Source organism: Chaetodon auriga, chromosome 19 (assembly GCF_051107435.1).
Source record: "Chaetodon auriga isolate fChaAug3 chromosome 19, fChaAug3.hap1, whole genome shotgun sequence".
NCBI lineage: Eukaryota > Metazoa > Chordata > Actinopteri > Chaetodontiformes > Chaetodontidae > Chaetodon > Chaetodon auriga.
Window position 1 is genome coordinate 8,211,137 of NC_135092.1, and position 20,198 is coordinate 8,231,334.

The 20,198-nt window shown below is 41.1% G+C and overlaps 1 protein-coding gene across 1 annotated transcript in view; it reads left to right on the forward strand.

Moving 5' to 3' along the window:
• Positions 1 to 20,198, forward strand: part of il11ra (interleukin 11 receptor subunit alpha) — a 44,767-nt gene that overhangs the window by 11,875 nt on the left and 12,694 nt on the right. The window contains exon 2 of the mRNA XM_076758445.1: positions 19,114 to 19,210. Within this exon, the coding sequence (XP_076614560.1) occupies positions 19,114 to 19,210 (97 nt within the window). The remainder of the gene's footprint in view (positions 1 to 19,113; positions 19,211 to 20,198) is intronic.

Sequence of the window (20,198 nt, forward strand, 5' to 3'; positions counted from 1 at the left end):
GCTGCAGATTCTGCAGTGAACAGCGCAGATGAGCTTTTGAGTATTGGCTTCAGCCTGACACGTATAGGGTGTGTTTGCCCCACTGTCTGCCTTCACTGAATAGTCCTAGTGTAGATCCTCCAGTGTACACTGCAGCTCAGCTCTGTGTTTTGCCTCAGTCTGGCATCAGTGTATGAGGGCTGTTTGCTTTACTGCGAGATCTCTTCGCCTGATCCAGTCATAGAGAGTTTGATTCAGCTTGGCATAAAATCCAAGCCGCCGAAACTGTATTTGCATTTTTTTTTTCCCCCTGTTTTTAATGCTGGTTTACAGTTGATCTTTGGAATGATATGTGGTAGCCCACCAATGCTAGCTTGTATAACACTTTTTTTTCAAGTGCACAGGTCTGCATTTGCGTTCTTTTCTGATATTTATTTATTTATTTAGTGCCACAAGGCAATCAGTGCAGGGCAGTCTTCATCCCGTGGTGAACCTGCTGGTCTGATCAGTATTTATGCGTATTTCAGCCCATTTACCAGAAAAGAGATGAAATCGTTCATTTTCTGCTTTGTTACTGGGTTTATTTGAGGCAGGTGTCCTTAAAAAAAGATATTTTTATTATACAGATTTTTCCATCCTTCTCTATAATCTTTAGTTTCTCTGTTTGCCTCTCTTTTCTACTTGTCCCACCTCTCCCCTCCTCCTCTCTTGTGTTTTCTCCCACACTTTCTGTGTTCTCCCTTTCTACCCCTTATCCTTCTTCCTCTCTCTCTCAATTTCATTTCTATTGCTCAGTCTGCAACGAATCAAATCCCAAATCCCAAATGATGAGTGCAGAATTTAGAAAGCACAAATCACATGGAGGAAATTACTCCCTGTGGTCAAGTGATGCAAGTTCATCATGCTTATAACTTATTTTTTGCATTGACACAGTTGAAAAGGGAAAACATACCCTAATTATAAACATAACAGCACAATATGTACCAGAGAGGGTTATCCGCAGGATTTCTTATTTGGTCCATCGTTTTTATTAGATATTTTTTTCTTTGTTTCCATTTTTCCATTTGGTTTTGATTTGCTTCCTTTGGTGCTAAGAGCTCATTATTTTGGTTTGTTTTTACTTTTAGATTTTGTCTCCATTGTTGGTGTGAAAGCTCATTGTTCTGGTGGTTTTCCAACATACTTAGGGTTAAGGTTTCTCAGTATATGGTGACTGTAGAACAGCATATGGAACCTCAGTGCTCTTTTTGGTACTGACTGACTGAAAGGTGTCTGTAGCTCGTGATTAAATCAAAATATTGGCACTTTTAGGCAGTTTTATTCAGGTGAGGGTCTTGTTTAGCTGCTTATGCTCAGATAAAATGGATCATTTGTGAACTTTGGCTTCTTTTGTTAAATGAAAGAAGGAATTTTATAGAAAAATGTATTTATATGTCCGAACTATCAGTGTTCACTCTGCAGTTGTTCTATATTAATTCCAAACACACCGGACATGTGAGGTCACTTCCTTCCTCGATTTTGTCCATGAAGGACCCACCAAGTGTTTAGTTTAGAACATCCTTATGTAAATGCCTTCATGAATTGTGTATACACTCAGTCAATGCTGTGTTTATAAAAATTTGTTACCAACAGGGCAGGCATTCACTTATATGAAAACGTGGATTACATTAAGATGATTCTGTACCTCTGTGTCAGTCTGTCTTGTTTCCAGCAGCATTTTTGAACAGACAGTCAGACAGTAGTAATCAAGAAAACATGGCTCATTTTTATGCTCTCATAGGATTGTTTTTTCCTCTGGTTTGGAGTGTGCTGTGACTGGAGGTTAAACTTACTGTTTTACTGTGCCCTTGTGTATAGTTGAACAACCACTGAGGTACATTAAACACAGTTGATTTCACCCTGTCTGCTTTCTCTTTCTCACTTTTGGTTCATTTCTTCGTTCTCTCACTTTTTTTTTTCTTCTTCTCAGTACCTCTCTCTTCATGTCTTTTAGCCCGTTCTCTCATCTCCATGCTGTTGCCTCTCTCTCTCTCTCTCACTCACTTCTCTCTCTCTCTCTCTCTCTCTCTCTCTCTCTCTCTCTCAGCATGTCAGGGCAGTCAGTCAGCCAGTCGGTAGTAATGGGGAAAGCATGGAGTTCCCAGCAGAGTGACTCACCGTTCCAGCGAACAGGGGTCGTGTGTGTGTGGGTGTAGGATGGTCAAAGTGTGTGTGTGTGTGGGTGGTGGGAGGCGGGTTTTTCTATGCGTGTGTGTGTGTGTGTGTGTGTGCATGCATGTCTTAACACGTTTGTGTAATGTAGGGATATGTGTCTCGCATGTTTTTCCCATCTTCTGAACATATGGCCAAAGCTCTTTGGCAGCTGTGTTAAAGGTTATCTGTTGGTGAACTTGAAACACACAAGACCTTGTGCACACACAAACACACACACGCCAATATAGCAGTGCTTTGAAGAGAAAATTTGTTTTTTTTACTATATTATACTGTACTATAATTTTATTGTTTATCTATTTTTCAGTCTTTCCCTCCTCTGATGTTTAACTCCTTTTAATTACACACTTAGCATTGTCACTGCATGTCTTAGCTAGATATGTCACATTATCAGAATTGTCAGAATTAGTCAGACTTTTCAAAAATGCTTCCGGGTCTGAAAAGTGAAGCGAATGCAGAAATGTCTTAAACCTGCATTCTTTCTGAGGCCTGCAGGGGGCGACTCCACTGGTTCCAGGAAGAAGATGGAACATGAGGAAATTACCCTACGCCTCACTTGATTTATTACCTCAATAAACAGTTTCCTGAAGAGTTTAAAATACATTTATGTTCTAGTATTGTCAAGTATTCTTCAACACGGCATTATGTTCATTTAGTAAATTACGGTCCTATTTAGAGTAAAATAGACAATAAAAAACAGGGCATGCTTTAGGGTGTGGTTACCTTGTGATCATTATTCTGCTGCCATGATGAGTCCTGGGGTTCTCAGTCAGGTTAGAGACGTAACAATGCATATCCATGACAGCTTCACCCTCTCATCCAAATATGGCCACTTTTGGCTCCAAACCAAGATGATGAAGGCCGTAATGCTAAACTCAAGGCTTCAAGGCAGTAGAGCACAATGGTTGACGTCAGGGTGGGTTTACACTTGTTTGGCATGTGAGTGATACCTGAAATTGTTTGGCTTCTCTGCCTGTATGTCCACAAATATATGAGAAGGTAGAAGACAGTTTCAACATTTCAGGAGTAGAAGAGCTATGCTGCTGTAAATGTATACTCTCTATGAGCATTGAATAAATTATGTTGTCAAAAAGCTAATTGTCATGGATTTGGGGAATGAATATGAAGGCATTTTTCGCGCTACGGTTCTGACGATATAAACAGGAAGTTGGATATTGTAGAAAATGATGATGCGTAATTATGTTTGTATGTGTCTGTGTGTTTTGATTTGACTGAGTCATGACATTGAGAAGGGATGAGATTTTTGGCAGAAATTGCATCATTGAAGGTTCAGTGATAAAATGAGGTTTTAATTATTTCAGCTGTGTTTTTCCTTCACTGGTTAGTTTGTTGGAGCAAGAGAGGCATAATGTGAGTCCCCCTGAGTTTGAATTAATTTGTCTTATTGTAATGACACAGACAACCCAGTTTATCATATTTTTGTGTATATTCATGCTCGTGTGTGTTTCGCAGTGTTGCATAAAACAGTAATCTTCGACTATCTGCTTCATGTCTTTATAATTGCTCCCAGCAGTAGCATGGCGCCAGTCAAATGTACGCGGACGCGCTTTTCCGCGCGCGTGCACGCACACACAGAGACACACACACACATACAGGCACACACACAGAAATGCACAAGCTCACAACTCACACAGCAGATCATCAGAGGAGTGCGGCAAAGCAGAACTGGGCAGAGTTAGTTGGCCAGCCAACCTGCTGGCTTATTGACTTGGACCGAGTTTGGTACAGCTATCATCAACAGCATATGCGTGTGAGTGTTTGCGTGTGTGTCTGTTTTCATGCATTCGATACATATATATTTTTTAGGCTCTGACAATAAGTCATCAGCTGACACACGGCTGATCTGTCTATCACGGTCAGTTGTCAGCTGTTTGTTTGGTTAGAACAGAGAGCAATTATTGTCATCTCAGCAAGAGAATCACAGTTCCACAATACTAATCGCCAAAGTATTAAAAATTTTAGTTATTTGTCCCTCCTTGCCATCTTTTGGTTGCTGCCTGTCTGTATCATTGTTGAATTTTTCTAATTTACTTTTTGTTTGTTTCTCTTTCTGTTTCTGATGATGGGTTGGCTGTGCAGGCCTAGTAATTGATCACACAGCATAGATGTGTGTATGTGTGCTTGTGGCTCTGTTTCTGTGTGTAAGGCCTTGTTGGATAACAGAGAGCAGATGTGGGTGGGTTGGTGGGTGTATGTTTAAAGAGCCTGTCATTGGCTCACACAGAGCAGATGTTTGTTGGGCCATCATCTTCCTCTGGCTACCAGCAGTGCTGATTCAAACCATTCTCTTACATTTCAGGTACTGAACCAAAAGGCATGAATTGGACTCGCGAAATAAGAACGTACAAGAGCAGTCACACACTCGCTCATAGGCTGTGCGATTTATCAAGACGCAGTGGTAAATCCATTGACACATGTTTAGTTGAGTATACAGATGACTGGGAGTCTTAACTAGGACACTATCGTTATGGAATTTTCCAAACCACAGTTATAAAGTGCTGCGGTTTACGGTAATATTCTGGTACTGCCAGCTGACTCCAGTTGAATGTAGTCCAAACAGTTAAGCATAGTTAAACACAGCCAAACATGTTGAGAGGTGAGATCACATCCACAGTTGACTTTGTTTGTGGAAAAGTTTCCTTTGTCACCTTTTTGCACTTGGTTCATTTAGGTCCACTTTGTACGTTTACAAGAAAACCAGAGCTTGTAAACAAATGTCAGCAGAACTTTTGCTTTTCTATAGCTGGTTTGGTTAACATTCTTATTCCTAATTAACTGCGCCTCAGCCTTTTTCAAAGAGCATGAGGTGCAGGTGTTTACTGTCAGCCAACCCATGCTTGTCCAATTAATACCGTGACTACAACTAGCATCTTCTGTTTGGGGAATGCCAATGTGAAACCACAGCTAGAAGAGCCTCCCATATCATTTATATCCTCTACTTGGAAGTATTCATAGTGTTGCAGGTGGTTGTACACACAGAAAGTGCCATAAACAGTTGCATAGCAAGTAAAAAAGGAGAACTGACAGTATTACCCAATTTAAAACTGAAGTTATAAAACAGACTAATGACAGTCACACACCTAATACGCAAGCACATAGTTGGCACGATATGGTGCAAAGGATAACAATTTAAATATGTGTAAAGCATCAAAACAATGACTTTACAGAATGTTGCAAGACATTCATCTCAGAGGATTCAAGCAGTGTGACCCTAAAACTGAACTTTGACTTATGTGTTCTGTTACACATCCAGATGAAGCTTCGCCATGACTCAACATTGGCAGCCAAGAAATTGTCCAGGAGAACATCTGTTTGGCCGCTCTGTTTGCGGCGCTTTGGCGCTCTTGCGGGAGTGCTTGAGAGCCACTAGGCTGGAACAAAATGTCTTGGCTTAAATGTGCAGTTTTAAATGCAGACTTTAAAAAAATTGGACATCTCATTGGAAATACATAAAACCGGTCTCTCTAGGTCACAGAAGTCACATCAGTTCTGGAGATCAAACATTGTTCTGTAAACTGTAAAAAAAAAAAAAAGGTGATTCATGACTCAGGTTTGTCGTCTGAACTGAGCCTCCTCAGCTAATTCACAAAGCGGAGTTGCTAATATTAGTAGAGCACAAGGACGTCAATAAATGATTTAAGTCAGATCAAGGGTTACAGTTCCTTGACAGTTTGGACATGGAGTTGTTGTATTTGTCAGTTGCCATCAAAATTGTTATGAATAGCTTTCTTTCCATATAAGCTTACCTCTCAAGTTTGCTTTTTTGGTGCAGTTTTACAGTAATGGTATGTTTTTTCTGCCAGCAAACAGTTTGCAATTTTCTGAGGAGATTTAGCTACTGATCCTCTGTGGTTAGGAGTGTGACTTCGCCAGTCTTTTACTGTCTAGAAGTCCCCAGAGCTTCTTCAGATCTTCTTTTTCAGTACTACTGTGGTTCTGTGTACAGGACACTGTAGATTCAGAATCCTGGCTGTGGTTTGCATTACCACATGGTAGTGTTTACTATGGTACTGTCTGGCAGCAGAGAGTGTTATTTTTTCAAAGATCCCTCCTAAGCAGTGTAATAAAAAAAAACCTTCAGCATGCAGGCAATCGAAGGTTGTCTGTCCGTGATTGGGGTTAAGCAGTTGTATCTAGTACGGCACACACAAGTCACCAAATGTCCGCACATGCCCGACAGAGGAGAGAGAAGGATCAAAGATATTCAGCTGGTGCGTGATCAGCAGGTTTGGCCTGAAAACATCCAACGTGAGCTGAACTTTTGTTTGGTCATCAGAGCAGTCCGTCAGATACGTCCTTGTTTCCTTGCCAAACAGTGGTTCAGTGTGGCGAAGGTCAGATTCATTTCAGTATGAAGTTGATACTTGGATAAAAGTTACATTCAGATTAGCACCTCTGGAGTTTTTGTAATTTTTTCCCACCAAAAACAAGTCGTTTTTTGGGCTGCAATTTACTATTTTCTAGTCTCTAAAATATCAGAAGAGAGTGAAACATTTCACTAACAATTTCCTAGAGCCCAAGATTGCACCTTCAAACTGTTTTTCATGTAAGAGAAGATGTTCAATTTACAGTGCTCTCAAAGAGACCAAAATATTGGAATGAAAGATACTAGTTAAACTGCTAACAACATGCACGCAGAGTATCACACATAAGTTATAATCTGTACTGAGCAAGCCATAATTAAGTTGTTCAAAGTGTGAAAGAGCAGCAAGATTTATGCCGGTCTGCAGCTTGATACCCAAAATACACTGGAGTCAGAGTGCTTATAAAACGGCTCCTGCTTTTCCCGCCAGAGTCATTACCAATTCTTTTTTATTATTATTGTGACCAAATGTTTTATTAAATTGTGGCAGATACAGCATATAAACAAATCAAGGAAGCATGCAAACAGAGACGCAATTATGTTCCCAAAAAAGCCAAAATGACGTCACCAAATGTATGGAGGCGAATCATACGCAGATGAAAACTGATTACAGATTAAATGAAGCAATAGAAAAAGTATGGGTTGAGCATTCTCCTTTAAACATTTACGCTGGCTACGTGCATTACATGTGTGCCTTTTCGTGTTTATTTGATTTGATTGATCAAACTGGAAAAGCTTTTGTGAACTCAGCATGATATCCATTGCATAACAGAACTGAAAAAAAAAACGAAACAAAGATTCACTTGATTGAGGTGTAAATGGACAAGTGTGAACTCTCCTCTGGTGCATGTGTGTGCGTGTGCGCGCGGCACTTCATGGTCTGTGTAGTGTGTCCATGGCTTCACATCCTTTATCCACACGCACGATCACAAACACAAATGTTCCCGGACAAATCCGTGTGGGTATAAATAACTGGCTCAGAGATGTGTGTGTGTGTGTGTGTGTGTGTGTGTGTGTGTGTGTGTTTAGTTCAGCCTTCACTCCATTATGCATTTCAATGTGTGTTTGTTTATATGTGAGGTTGGCTTCAGTATTACAAACTTGTATGCTAGCTGGATTGTGGTCTTCATTCAACTGTGTGTGTGTGTGTGTGTGTGTGTGTGTGTGCGCTTGCCTGTGTGTGAATAGCTGGCATATGGTAGCCATCTTGCCCTGGCGGCAGAGCTGGAGGAAATTCCAGCGTTGTAGAGCTAAGGCCAAGATGCTGCCGCTGCACACACACGGCCACACTTGCACACAGCACAGGTTTGTGATACTGGTGCCAAGTATTGAAATTACTAACAAGGAAAATTCTTCTTTCAATAACGAGCCAAAAGCACTTTTGTGTTTCTGATCGCCGAACATATAATTACTTAAATAATATTCTCACCCTCTCTCTCTCTCTCTCTCTCTCTCTCTCTCTCACACACACACACACACACACACACACACACACACACACACACACACACACACAGACACACATGCACACTCAGGCCTTGGTCTGTGGATTGGCTGGGTGCTATCTCTGTACACACATGGCAGCCATTACTCCGTGTGTGCTTAGGCTCGGGCAAAAGTTGGAAGCGAGCCTAGCAGCTCGACCAGCAGCTCGACCGCTAGATAGTACTGGCAAGGGTTAGATTCTGTAGGGTCTGTTTTTCTGTTTTCAGTCTTAACCATGGCCTAAGGTATTTATATAGGCCCGTCTATCCTCCATGTGTCATGGTTGGAGCCATTGCAGAAGTCCAACATTATGTATTCATACTCGCAGTGCTTGTCGCGGCGGGCAGTATTATGCTGCATTATTCTTGCAGTTTGCCAACAGACTAAAGTTATATAACGCATTTTGTCAGACTTAAGTACAATTTGCTCAGAATCATTTATATGGAAAGCAGAATTCTGTAAAACAGTATGCCTGTATTATTACTGTAAGAGATGACAGAAAGCAGATTAACAGTACTATTGAGTTAAGCCCGACTCGAGGTGAATGCTGTGTTTGATTTGCAAAATGCTTATAACGTATGTTGTTTAGGCTACACATATGCATGTGAATATTTATTGATTCTTTACTCCTCAGTGACAGTAAAGTGAATATCTTTGGGTTGTGCACAAACCAAACAAACAATTGATTAATTGAGAAAATGATCAACAGATTAATGGAGAATGAAAATGACGGTTTGTTGCAGCTCTCGATCTGTGTCTGTATCTCCTCTCTGCCTGGCCAGATATAACAGGTTTCCTTTGCTTCTGATCCTTCCTCATCCTCCTCAGGAGCACGACCTCTCATTTTTCCACTTCAGCTGTTCCTTTACCTCACGTGCACCCGAGACCTGTCCACTTTAGATGATTTCATAGCCTCACTGAACCCTTTCACCGCCTCTGTCTGCTGGATGCGATCAACATTTATCCTTCTCATCGTGTATCTGTTATCCTCTGTGGTTTTCTTCCTCTTTGATTTGAACTCTCAACAGCTGTTCCGTATCGGTTAACTTTTATGTTGCTGTACACTGTGTGTGCCCAGTGAGCCCGGACCAACCAAATGTAAGAATTTGTAAAGAAAACTAACATCTAGTGGGGCTTCAGTTGATTGTCAGAATGCCAGATACCGTAGTCTGAGCAACCATTCGGCCAAAGTGTTGGCCGTCAGCTCAGCAGTCCATCAGATGGTCCTGCTGGGTGAACAGGCTCAACATGGACACATCAGCCTTAATTCATACTTAATTCTTCCACTGGGGAATTATGTACCTTGTGTACTTATTAAGCATATTTGCACAGCTTTTTGTCATTTGGTTTAACTGAACTGGACACAGAAATGGAAAAAATATGTTAGGGTTTGGACAAAAACAGATATTGTGTGATCTGTTGCTGTCTTGTGTGTAGCGGCCCATCTTTCCTCCATTTCTCCTGTGTTAACGCCTTTCTGATGGGACGATAAGCATGTAGTCAAGAGCAGGTGCTCAGGCTTCATGTAGAATATCTCAAAGAGGGACAGAGACAAAGGTCAAACAGAATCAAAATAGCAGCTGAAAGTGCAACAGGCCATGAAAGAGAAAGAGAAAGAGAAAGACAGTAGAGGCAGAAAGACGTAAAACACTGTGAGCTATTTTCATCTGGACCATCTATGGTATATAATTAAGGCTTATGGCTTTCGGGTTTTAAAGATCTTCCCCTCCGAAATTTAAAAAAGAACGGATCACTTTAAACATATTCGATATAAGTGAACTGTATATAGCCTGTTTTTATGTTCTCACACAGATGGTTCAAGTCATAGAAAGTAGAGGGAGAAAACACAAATGACCCCAAATAAAAAAAAGCCTGTATGGTTTAACTAAAATCTAGTAAGGTTTTTTTTAACATTTTAAAAGATTCACTTAGGTTCTTGAATGATTTATTTTCTTCATTTTGATGTTATTATTAAATATCAATACATTTCTGAATATTGACGGGCTGTCAAAGGGGTTTGTTATTCAGGATGGCATTTACACACTGCATGTGTCTCTATGTCCCACTAACAACTTCATATGGAGGAAGACACATATGTCCACTAACACACAGGAGGCCCTGCTTGTGCTGAAGAGCTTCACATATGGAACACACAAACACACAAACACACACACGCGCACACATGTCAGTCAGCAGTGTTGTTATCGCCTGGAAAGGTCAGATGGACAGGGTGTGCAGTGGTTGCTATAGTGAACTGGGTAAACACCAGAGCTATTGTAGCCTGCTCCCACCGTCTTGGCTTGACCTCCATGTGTTGTTGGTTTAGTGCACGTATGCGCGCACGCACACACACACTTGCACTTGTACCACTTAGGTTCAGTTCTCCCTCAACTTGTCATCATTTGCTTAGTCTTGAGCGCAGGTACCCACACAGACACACGCACAAATACACACACGTATACACACTGATGACCAGGTTGTGTAAGCAGTATGCTAAATTAAACATCAGTCTTTGTTAATCTTTAATTTATGACATAAATCCTAATGAGACGAGGACATCCTGTAATCAGAGTGTGTGTGTGTCTGTGTGTGTGTCTGTGTGTGTGTCTGTGTGTGTGTCTGTGTGTGTGTGTGGAAAACGTTACAGAGGCTAATTTGACTGAATAGGCTTTAATCTGACTTCAGAGATCTTTGTGCGTGTTTTTATACGCCCGTTTTATCTGAATTTTTTAACTCTTAACTACGCATTCCCACCCATCTGTTCATTTTGTTTTTAAGCCCCATGTCTTCTGCCCTTTCCCCCTCCCCCCTCACTCGTTTTTTCCCTTTTCTCTGTCTTTCTTCCCTCTCACTGTCTTCCTTCTTCTCTTGTAAAGCTGACTGAATGTGCAGTGGCATGCCAGAGTGTGAGTGAGTCACCATGTGGGATTGTGCTGCCACAGAGAGGACTGGCTAAAAGAGAGCCCGTTTGGATCGGATTGCTCATCATCAATGTGCGCACACCTCTTTTAACCATCAAGTCCTTTTTATCATCAACTTCAGATTTGCACTTGAAAAAATGAAACCATTCTCCTTCTGTCTTTCCTCAGCGCTCCTGTTTCTGATTGATCTTTTTCCAGTGCTTCGAGGCACAGTTATTGTTTGCCAGGATTCCTCGGCTTTCACCCTTGACCTCGTGATCTCTCTTGGCTCGGAAGGAATGTTTTTCACCCAAGATTTTCTGATTGTTCTGGTCTAGCGTTTATTTTTAATGAGTCTGGTAGTGGTGCTGGTGTGGATAAACAAAAATAGGAGCAATTTTAGCATCAAGAACATATTGTGTATTTGGGTCTTCGCTGTTGTTTTGCATCTCTTTGCATGTGGGAATGCTTGCACCATGGGCGCATCCTGGTGACAATATCCATGGCTACATTCCCCTGTCTATTCTGGTTCTAGCTGTAAGAATTACAGTAGAAAGGTGACGGGTGGGGGTGAGTCAGAGAATAGGCTTGCAGTCAGACGCGCACACACACGCACGCACACACACACACACACACACACACACACCTATGGAAAGAAAGGATGTTGAAATTTGAGACACTCATAGAGGTCCTTAACATTGTTAGTCTTCTTTTGGCAGTGGTAATGTCTAACATGGTGGCTATTTTGCATGAGAGAGTTATTTTTCTCTAACTAAAAGGCAAAATGAGGATAAGAATTTCATTCCTAACCACCTTGGAGGTACCTTGATTCCTTTGGGGCACCATAGCCAACTATGGACGTGTTTACACTGGATGAAAGTGCGGTTTTTCACATTCTGCTTCAGAAAGACCTCCTCCAGCTGCTGAGCAAAGTGGTTTGTGGTAATACCAGGCTTGTAGAGATTCCAGTAGCAGTGTGGCTTCCCCGGAGTTTCGTTATGCCGTTGATAGGCTGAGGACTAAGCTTGGCTGTGCTTTCACTAGTTTAGTTTCTGTTGCAACACAAGAAAAAGTTTATTCTCACACAGCAGAAAAGAATGAAGCTTTTCTCTTCTTGTTTTTTCTCTCCTCAGTTGTGTCTCAAAACTTCCAAATGGCTCCCTCTGATAGATAAGACCAAAGAAACACTCCTGCAGGCGGCTGCACCAACATTTGAACCTTCAACGTGTGTACTTGGAATCAGAAAGAAATGGTTCATTTTCCCCTGAACACACAAAAAAAGTCAAAGGGGAGATGAATAACATATTCTCAAATCACAAAAGCTAAACAGAGAGATTGCATTCAAGGTTTCTAAGCTACGATCCCAGGTTTGGTCTTTTCTTTGGCTGAGGGAGCACGGTTTGGGATAAAATATACTGGTTAGATGGTCCTCTAACGTGGCCATCTGCCAGTAATAGCTCCAAATGTTTGGGCTGAACCCAGGGCAGAGTGATGAATCAAATACGTTTTCAATTCTAATTTTGACTTCCAGTGTTTATGAAAGTAAGATAATCAAGATAAAACAACAGCTCTTAACGCAGCACACCTCTTTCCTTTATGGCTGTTTTGCCCCTCCCTAAAAGTCCAAACTGACTCTCAGCCAGGCGTTGTTATTTTCAACATTTTGTATTTTCTTTCAAGGAAATCCATTTTTAGTTCAGTCAATGCATGTTTCTAAAGTCAATGAGCAATCGTGTTAAATAATCATGATCACGATATTGCCCCCGATAAACGTGATTGTGACTTTTGCCATAATCGACACTTAGAACAGACCCATCATACAGATACAGCAGAGCAAAAAAAAAAAAAAATCTTATGCAACAGGTCAACTGACGCTCCAGTATGAGCAGGAACATGTTGCTTAGAGGTGGGAGGACAGATTAGCACTTTGCTCTCAGGGAACAGCATTGTTCTCCTGGGAAGGAGAATTAGAAAACCTTTGTGTAAATATGTTGACTGGACCTTGTACTGTCTGGCATCAGAAGTGGAAAATAAAGAGTGCCTGTGCAGGAAAACACAGGCAGGGAGGGAGAAAATAGACCTCTAAAGATGGTGAGGGGAAGGTAGAGATAAGAGAGCAAATGGAAAAATTACATGGGAGTGAAGGCAAAGGTAGTGGAAGATGCGGCCTGCAGTTTCTGATCTGCAGTTACTCTGAAAGAGAGCAGGAAAGGGAAGAGGGTAAGCCATTATAAAGTATGACATAAATATGCTTACTTAACCTTGAAAGTTCTGGCATCAGAGGGGTTGAAACCGTTGCCAAGGACTGGCTGCAGAGCAGAAGGGGGTGGGGGTGGGGGGTGCACATCGAGGTCTAAAAACTAAGCGACGCAGACTGAAAATGGTGAATAGCAGGAAAAAAAAAAAAAAAAGTGTCCTTGGGATTAACCACCAGGCTTAGCTTTGCAGACAAGCATCTGAATCAATTTTCCCTTAACCAAATTAAACCTCATCCATAAATATTTACTGCTCATTCACCAGAGGGATTGCTAAAGGATACAATGAACAAACAAAACAAATTCTACTTATGCATTTATGCGTACAAAGGTCATTTCCCACTCACAGTCAGTATAAGACCCAGCAATGATGCATTACCCTAACTGTTACTCTGCCATTTTAGATTTGCTACATGGAGGTTCTCGTTTTTCTCGTGAAAGAATTCTCCAGCCAAAATCTTTTGAGTGTCACAAACTCAACACCTGTAGACTCAAAACACATGATAACATGTGAGAAACTTTTCAGACCACTCCTGTAGCATGATGCACTCTGCTGGTGATCCATATATTGTCCCAAGTAGTTTCTCCACAACGCAGCTAAATACTGTACTGAAAATACTGAAGTCAACAATTTATTGGTAAAGTGGATTTGGAGATGTAGAAAATGGTTCTCAAACAGTTTGAAGTATCTATGGACATTTAGATGTCTTCATTGGATGTCATTGGAGCCCATTGTAACAGCAATCTACAGCCTACTTTTTTCTAGCTGTTTGGTATTCAGTCTCGAAAGATTAAGAATTCCTTAAAGGAACTGGAGTGCATTTATACGTACTGCATTAAAAATCCTACTTGGACCTCACTGGGCCGTAAAGTCCTGTGTCCATGTAAATAAAGAGTTGACCAGTGCACCAGCTGGGTCGCAGGTACAGAATGTACTGAATGTAAAGAGGCTTAAGAAAGCATGAAGGGAGGGATGGAGAGAGGAAGAGGAATGTAAGCAAACGAGGGAGACAGGCGTCAGCGAGGTCTGAATTTGCTGAGTGCGCTGAGTGTGAAGTTGCAGTGCCATCGTGGTGAATGTAGCACTGCCCTGCTACATCAGAAGACACCGGTGGAGCCAGAGGTTATCTCTGCTGCCCTATGAAGTTTTCAAGAACTCTGTGAGCATGTTTGATTATAATTATGTGAGCCACTGTCTTTAGTCTTGATCAGTCTTGATGGCGATAAAGTCAATCAATGATACATCAAATACCAGAGAAGAACCTTCTGAGCGTTAGTTGTGCCCTTATTTTTTTTTCTAACTTAAAAACAAGTAGCCAATTTTTTATTTAACTGTAGTTACTTTAGGCCTGTCTGACACTAAACATAAACTAACCAGTCGTCTGCCATTGTTTCAAAAGCATGCTCATTATACGACGCAGCGATGGGCATGCATGAATTGAAGTGATGACATCATCATTTCCCAACCCTGCTGTTTTATAAAGAAATTCTTTAGGAGGCATTTTTTTTTTTAAATCCCAGGTTTAGTGACCAAAAATGCTGTTTTGCGTGCAAACAAGTAGAATCTTCACTTTGCAAAATATCCCTATACATGATGTGGCCGTGGCCTCAGTCTCAACTGCACCGTTTTCTTCATCAGTTTTTTGGCAGCAGCACATGCAAAACTTCACTGGAAAAGGAGGTGATGAAATCCACTATCCATTGATCGATGTGTATGCAGTAACGTGCCACATGTGCATTTTGCTCTTTAATTGCTAAAATATGTTTTGAAAGCCGGGCCAGTGTGATTTAAGACAAATGGTGTGATAATAGATGAGCCCCTGATACTTTTCCCACCGCGGTTAAGTTGTTAACGGTGTGTTTTATTTAGCGGGATCAAACTTTTTAACCTTCAACTGAGTTAGTGTGAAAAGTGATAGAAAACATATTTGACCAAAGAAAGGGAAGGGCTTGATATGAATATGAAAAAGGAAAATTTGCGAAGGTTGCTTAACTCCAAATAGAAATCTGTCTCTTTCAAGTATGTACACATATTCTAAATAAACCCAATTCACAGGCTTGTGTGCAGCTAAATAAATGCCATAGAAAACAATAGACACAGGTGTTCTGACACCATCACACATCGCTAGTGTGCGTGTGTGTCGCTCAGTGATTGATATGCTTACTGTTTTTGCTCCTCTCAGTTTTCCTGCCTTTCTTTTGCTTGCCAGCGTTTCCTTCCTGATGTTTAAAGTCATCATCCCATTTGACTTGCACAACTGTCACATCATCATCCTCATTATTTCACTCCAGTTATCAGAATCTGAAATGCACCTACAGCTCCGTTAATCAGTGTCTAAATTTCAGCAAACACACTGTCGCCGTTGTTTAGACTCTGGCAGCCTCACAGCACTTGTATGAATCAGACACCTTGTTCTCCTGATGAAAAGTTCTCCTGATTATATTTATTTAACGGTTTAAACAAACTGATGATATGTTTGGCGGCGGAGACATGCATACAGAGATGCCAAGAAACAGAGGGTACAGGTTTTGTCTCCCAGCCACACTGGAGGTTTTAAGGTTTTTGGTCGGTAGGCATTGTATTTGTGGCGTCCAGTATCTCACACTGCTGTCATGGTAGTGATCTGTAAGGTAATTAAACAAAATCTGCATTGTGAAGCCAAGGAGACGCAAAAGGAAGTGAGGCAAATATACTTAATGTGAACGAAACTAATACTGCCTGAGTCACGTCGTTTTCGACTGCAGTGGCGGTTGTTTAACAATGAAGGCAACCACTCCCATGATCCCAGCTCCTTCATGATGCCATCAAACTATGTCTTTTTATTGCATGTGTTTTGGCAGCTCCTTGTTTAAAGCAAGTAAAACCGAAGAAGCCGTCTCACTCTTTGGCATTTGGCGTTGAAACACCTCGCTTCCATTTTTTGTATGCTGTAGCTGTCAATTAATGACATTTGAGGCCCGGTCTCAAATAAGAATACCCACAGCCAACTGTTCTTTGTCTCTGTGACCACCAGAGAAGGAATAAAGCTGTAAAGCGCTGCATGGCTTGCTGTCAGTCTTCAGAATAATCTTTGTGATCCTGTGCTGCTCCACACGGTGACCCAAAACCTTGCCTGTATGCAAAGAAAATGGAAAGAAAAAGTCTTGGGAAAGGAAATTCTGATCTCAGACCCTTTGCTGTGAATGGATGCAAACATGAACAGTGACTGTGTAATTTAAAATGTTTAAAAAATGGGCAGTGCGATTAAAAAAGAAAACTAAACCTGTAAGGCAAAGAAGCTTTTCCCTTTGTGTGCAACAGCTCATACTCAAGACAAACTGTCTGAAAAAATGTCAGTGGTATTTAGAATTTACATGAAATGGAATCAGTGAAAGCATCATATTTGGCCTTGTGTGGGCTTCTCTACTTGAGTGTGTCATAGTGGGCTACATCAAGGAACAAGAAAAACCTCCATCGCAGTGGGAGGAGATTAATTCATCCAACCACTCTCCTCTCTGCACACCTTATGTGTTCATGTTAGAAGACTTCACACCACACTCACTGGTGATATTAAAGAAATTATGTGATTCTCTGCCTCCTAACTTATCACTCGTCCTCCATTTTGCTCTTTGTGACGCCGAGCTTTGTTTGATGCTGAAAGAAATTCTGTACAAGTAAAATCAGCGAGCTCTTACGGCTTTGTGCTGACTCATCAGACTATTGGTCAACCTGCACAAAACACTGCACTCTGTCTGTGTAGAAACTTGTCGTTGAACAGTTGAAAAGATGGAGCAGAACAATGAGTAGCCTCAGAGAAATGAGCATGTTTCAAAGTGCTATAAAGCACTACTTGCTTTGGCTTTGCTGCATGATAGCTGTTGGCTGGAAAGTTGATAACTGAGTTTCATTCGCAGCTTTTTCAGGTTTGACGTCAGCGTAGCCACCACACACTTAAAGTCAGTCAATAGGAGTATTAGAGTCACATAACAAACACACACTGATTAATGTTTTAATACATGTTTGGAGCAGCACAGCGTGAGCTCTGCGTCACTTCTGGCTTCCTTTTCTTTCTTTTTTTCTGGCTCTTTTCTTTTTCCTACATTTATAGCTTTCTTTTTTTCCCCAGTCGTTCTGATTTTCACTCTCAGTGTCTTACTGTCATTTTTAAAAACCACAATCCTCTTTTTGGTATCCCATTCTGCCATCATCTGACAGTTTGGGGCTTTGACATCCCATTTAAAACCTCATCTTTTTAACCACACTTTAAACTGATCTCTCACCTTGTCTTTCTATGACCCCCCCCTCCCATGTATTGCATGTCTATTGTGTTTTATTTTGTACATCTTTCATGCACTGTAACACTGAAAGCATTTTATGGCCCTTTAATCGGCCTCCGTCACCAAGGAGGTGCAATGGCGATAAGTTTCTGATGAGGATATCTCAGGTGCAGCTCTATAAAGAGGAGTGGCACCAGAGGAAAGATAAGTCTGTCTGACTTTGGGTTTTACTGCTCACAAACACACACGCCACATCGTCTCTCCCTCTTTATCACATCCATAGAGCTTTTTTTAGTCTTGCTCAGATTCTCTCTCTCTCTCACACACACACACACACACACACACACACACACACACACACATGCAGGAGTTTCTAATGTCAAGAGTTCAACTGTCACGTTTATATGTTATGAGCTTTAATCAGATCAGCTTGAGGGTACATTAATAGTTAATGGAATAAGGAAACTAAGTCCTGTGTGTGTGGGTGTGTGTGTGTGTGTGTGTGCATGCGTGAGTGAAACAGAGTGTAGCGCGAACACACACATACACACACACACAGTTTCAGATTGTCAGTGATCCTTATGAATACAGCTTTCTGTTATAAATGTCTCTTGAGGTTAAAGGTCAGCAACATCACATCACAGTCCATGACAGAGAGGAAGTGTTTATTTCATCTTTACATCATGTATATATCGTGTTTATGGAATATATTTATATCCTGTTTTATATGCTGTAATGTACAGAATATTTCCAACTGAAAGTCAATTTCGTGTTTTTTTTTTTCTTTTTTTTTTTCCTGCTACAGCATATGGGTCTGATCTGTTAATTACATGTTCTGTACTCAGTTGGAAGAATTGTATATGTAATATTTTAATGGTTTCATGATGCCTCCCTGTCTGCACATATAATAGTCAAAATGCCATTGTATCTGTGTGTGCTTAGAAATTCTTCCAGGAATGCATGTTAGCAGTCATTGTGAACAGGCCAGCATGCTGATGTTTCGCCATGCTAGTGTAGCTTTATTCTATTCAACCAGCAGACCGTAGCATAATTATTATTAACAAGTCCACTTTTACTATACCTACTCCACTGGCCTGTGCTCTTAACAGCGTGCACATCTTGGTTAGATTATATAAGAAATGTGTTCAATTGATTTACAGTACAGAACTGGAAGACGGGTCTGTTCTCCAGCACAAGTGGAACTAAAACTTCACTTTTCCCGGAGTTTCTGGGAGAAGTGAAGCCAGTGAAAACAACAAAAAAAAATCATTTCCAAAATATTTTCCCTCGTTTCTTTTATGGAAAATGTGTTTTTAATTTTGACAGACGCGCACTAACAATTTCACTCGTGAGAGATGGACGCTATCAGTCGTCTTGACCAACAAAGAATTTGCAATGAGAAGGAAAAGCAGGCACGTCCTGATTTGTGCAATGACTACCTGCAACCTGTCGCCACTGAACAATTTGCACATTGGTATGCAGTTGCTATAGTGACAGAAAAAAAGATAAATTTAGGCTGTTTTTCCTGAACATTGTACAAAATGTACTCAATATGATGATGGCGACGATGATAATGCTGCTGTTCCTGATGTTATTAAAATAACTCCTTGTTCGCCCCCCCCCCCCCCCCCTCTCTTTTTAGATGCCAGGCCTTTTGTCCAGTCCTGTGTGTCTGACAGTCATCTGGTTTTTATCTTGGTCGCTGCGTCCCAGTCGTGCTCAGATTCATGCTGATGAAGGTAACACAAGCACATGTATGCATGCAGAAAATGACGTTTTCACAAGTACATATTTAAAACACACACACATAAACACACACACACACACTCTCTGTTAAGGATCAGGCAGGGACTTACAAAGAACTATTTTGGGTGCTCTTGACTTATCTTGACTCAAGGTACTTATGGGATCTAAAGCTACTGGCGAAGAAAGGGGGGAGGAAAGATCCAGAATGTCGAATCAAAAGTGGATACAGCGGTTTAAGTGAAATGTTGATCGAAGCACTTCTTTTCTTGTTGAAACGCATCGTTGTTCATTTTTATGGTTCTCTGTCTTTCCAATTCTGGATGTGCAACTTCAGTTCTTTTCACAGTTGAATTTGAAATCATGTTTTTTGGATTAGCACTCCGCAAACAAGAATTCCATTGTTTAAGTTTTTTTTTTTTTTTTTTTTCCTCACACAGCACTTAAGGGATCTGTCTGGCATTAAGAAATTGACTCTCATTTCTTTCGTTGCGTCTGTCTTTGAAAGGCTGTTCTTCCCTCTCGGTTTCTGTCTCTTTCGACTTCTCTCTCTATCACTGTGTGTCTTTTCTAAAATCGGCCAAATGAATCACTCCAACAGTAAGAGCACCTGCCCTTAGCCCTCCAGGTGAAAGTGTCAAACTTCTCCCTTCCCATTAATTTTATCCTACTGCAGCTCCAGAGCCTTTTTTTTTATTGTTTGGAAAGTACTGAGTTTCATCCAGCTTGCAATTTCTGTGTCCACCCTGCCATCTGATTTCAATGTCAGGAGAAACTTGCAGCCTTCCTGTATGCATTAGTGTGTGTGTGTGTGTGTGTGTGTGTGTGTGTGTGTGTGTGTGTGTGTCTCGGCTCTCTTGCCAGAGGCCGAATCAGATATGAGTGGAACGCTGTGGGTTTGGGGAATAATGTACTTCACTGCCAATAAAACATGAATACACACATTCAGACCAGCCAACTCTTTGCACTGCACCAAGGCTCCAG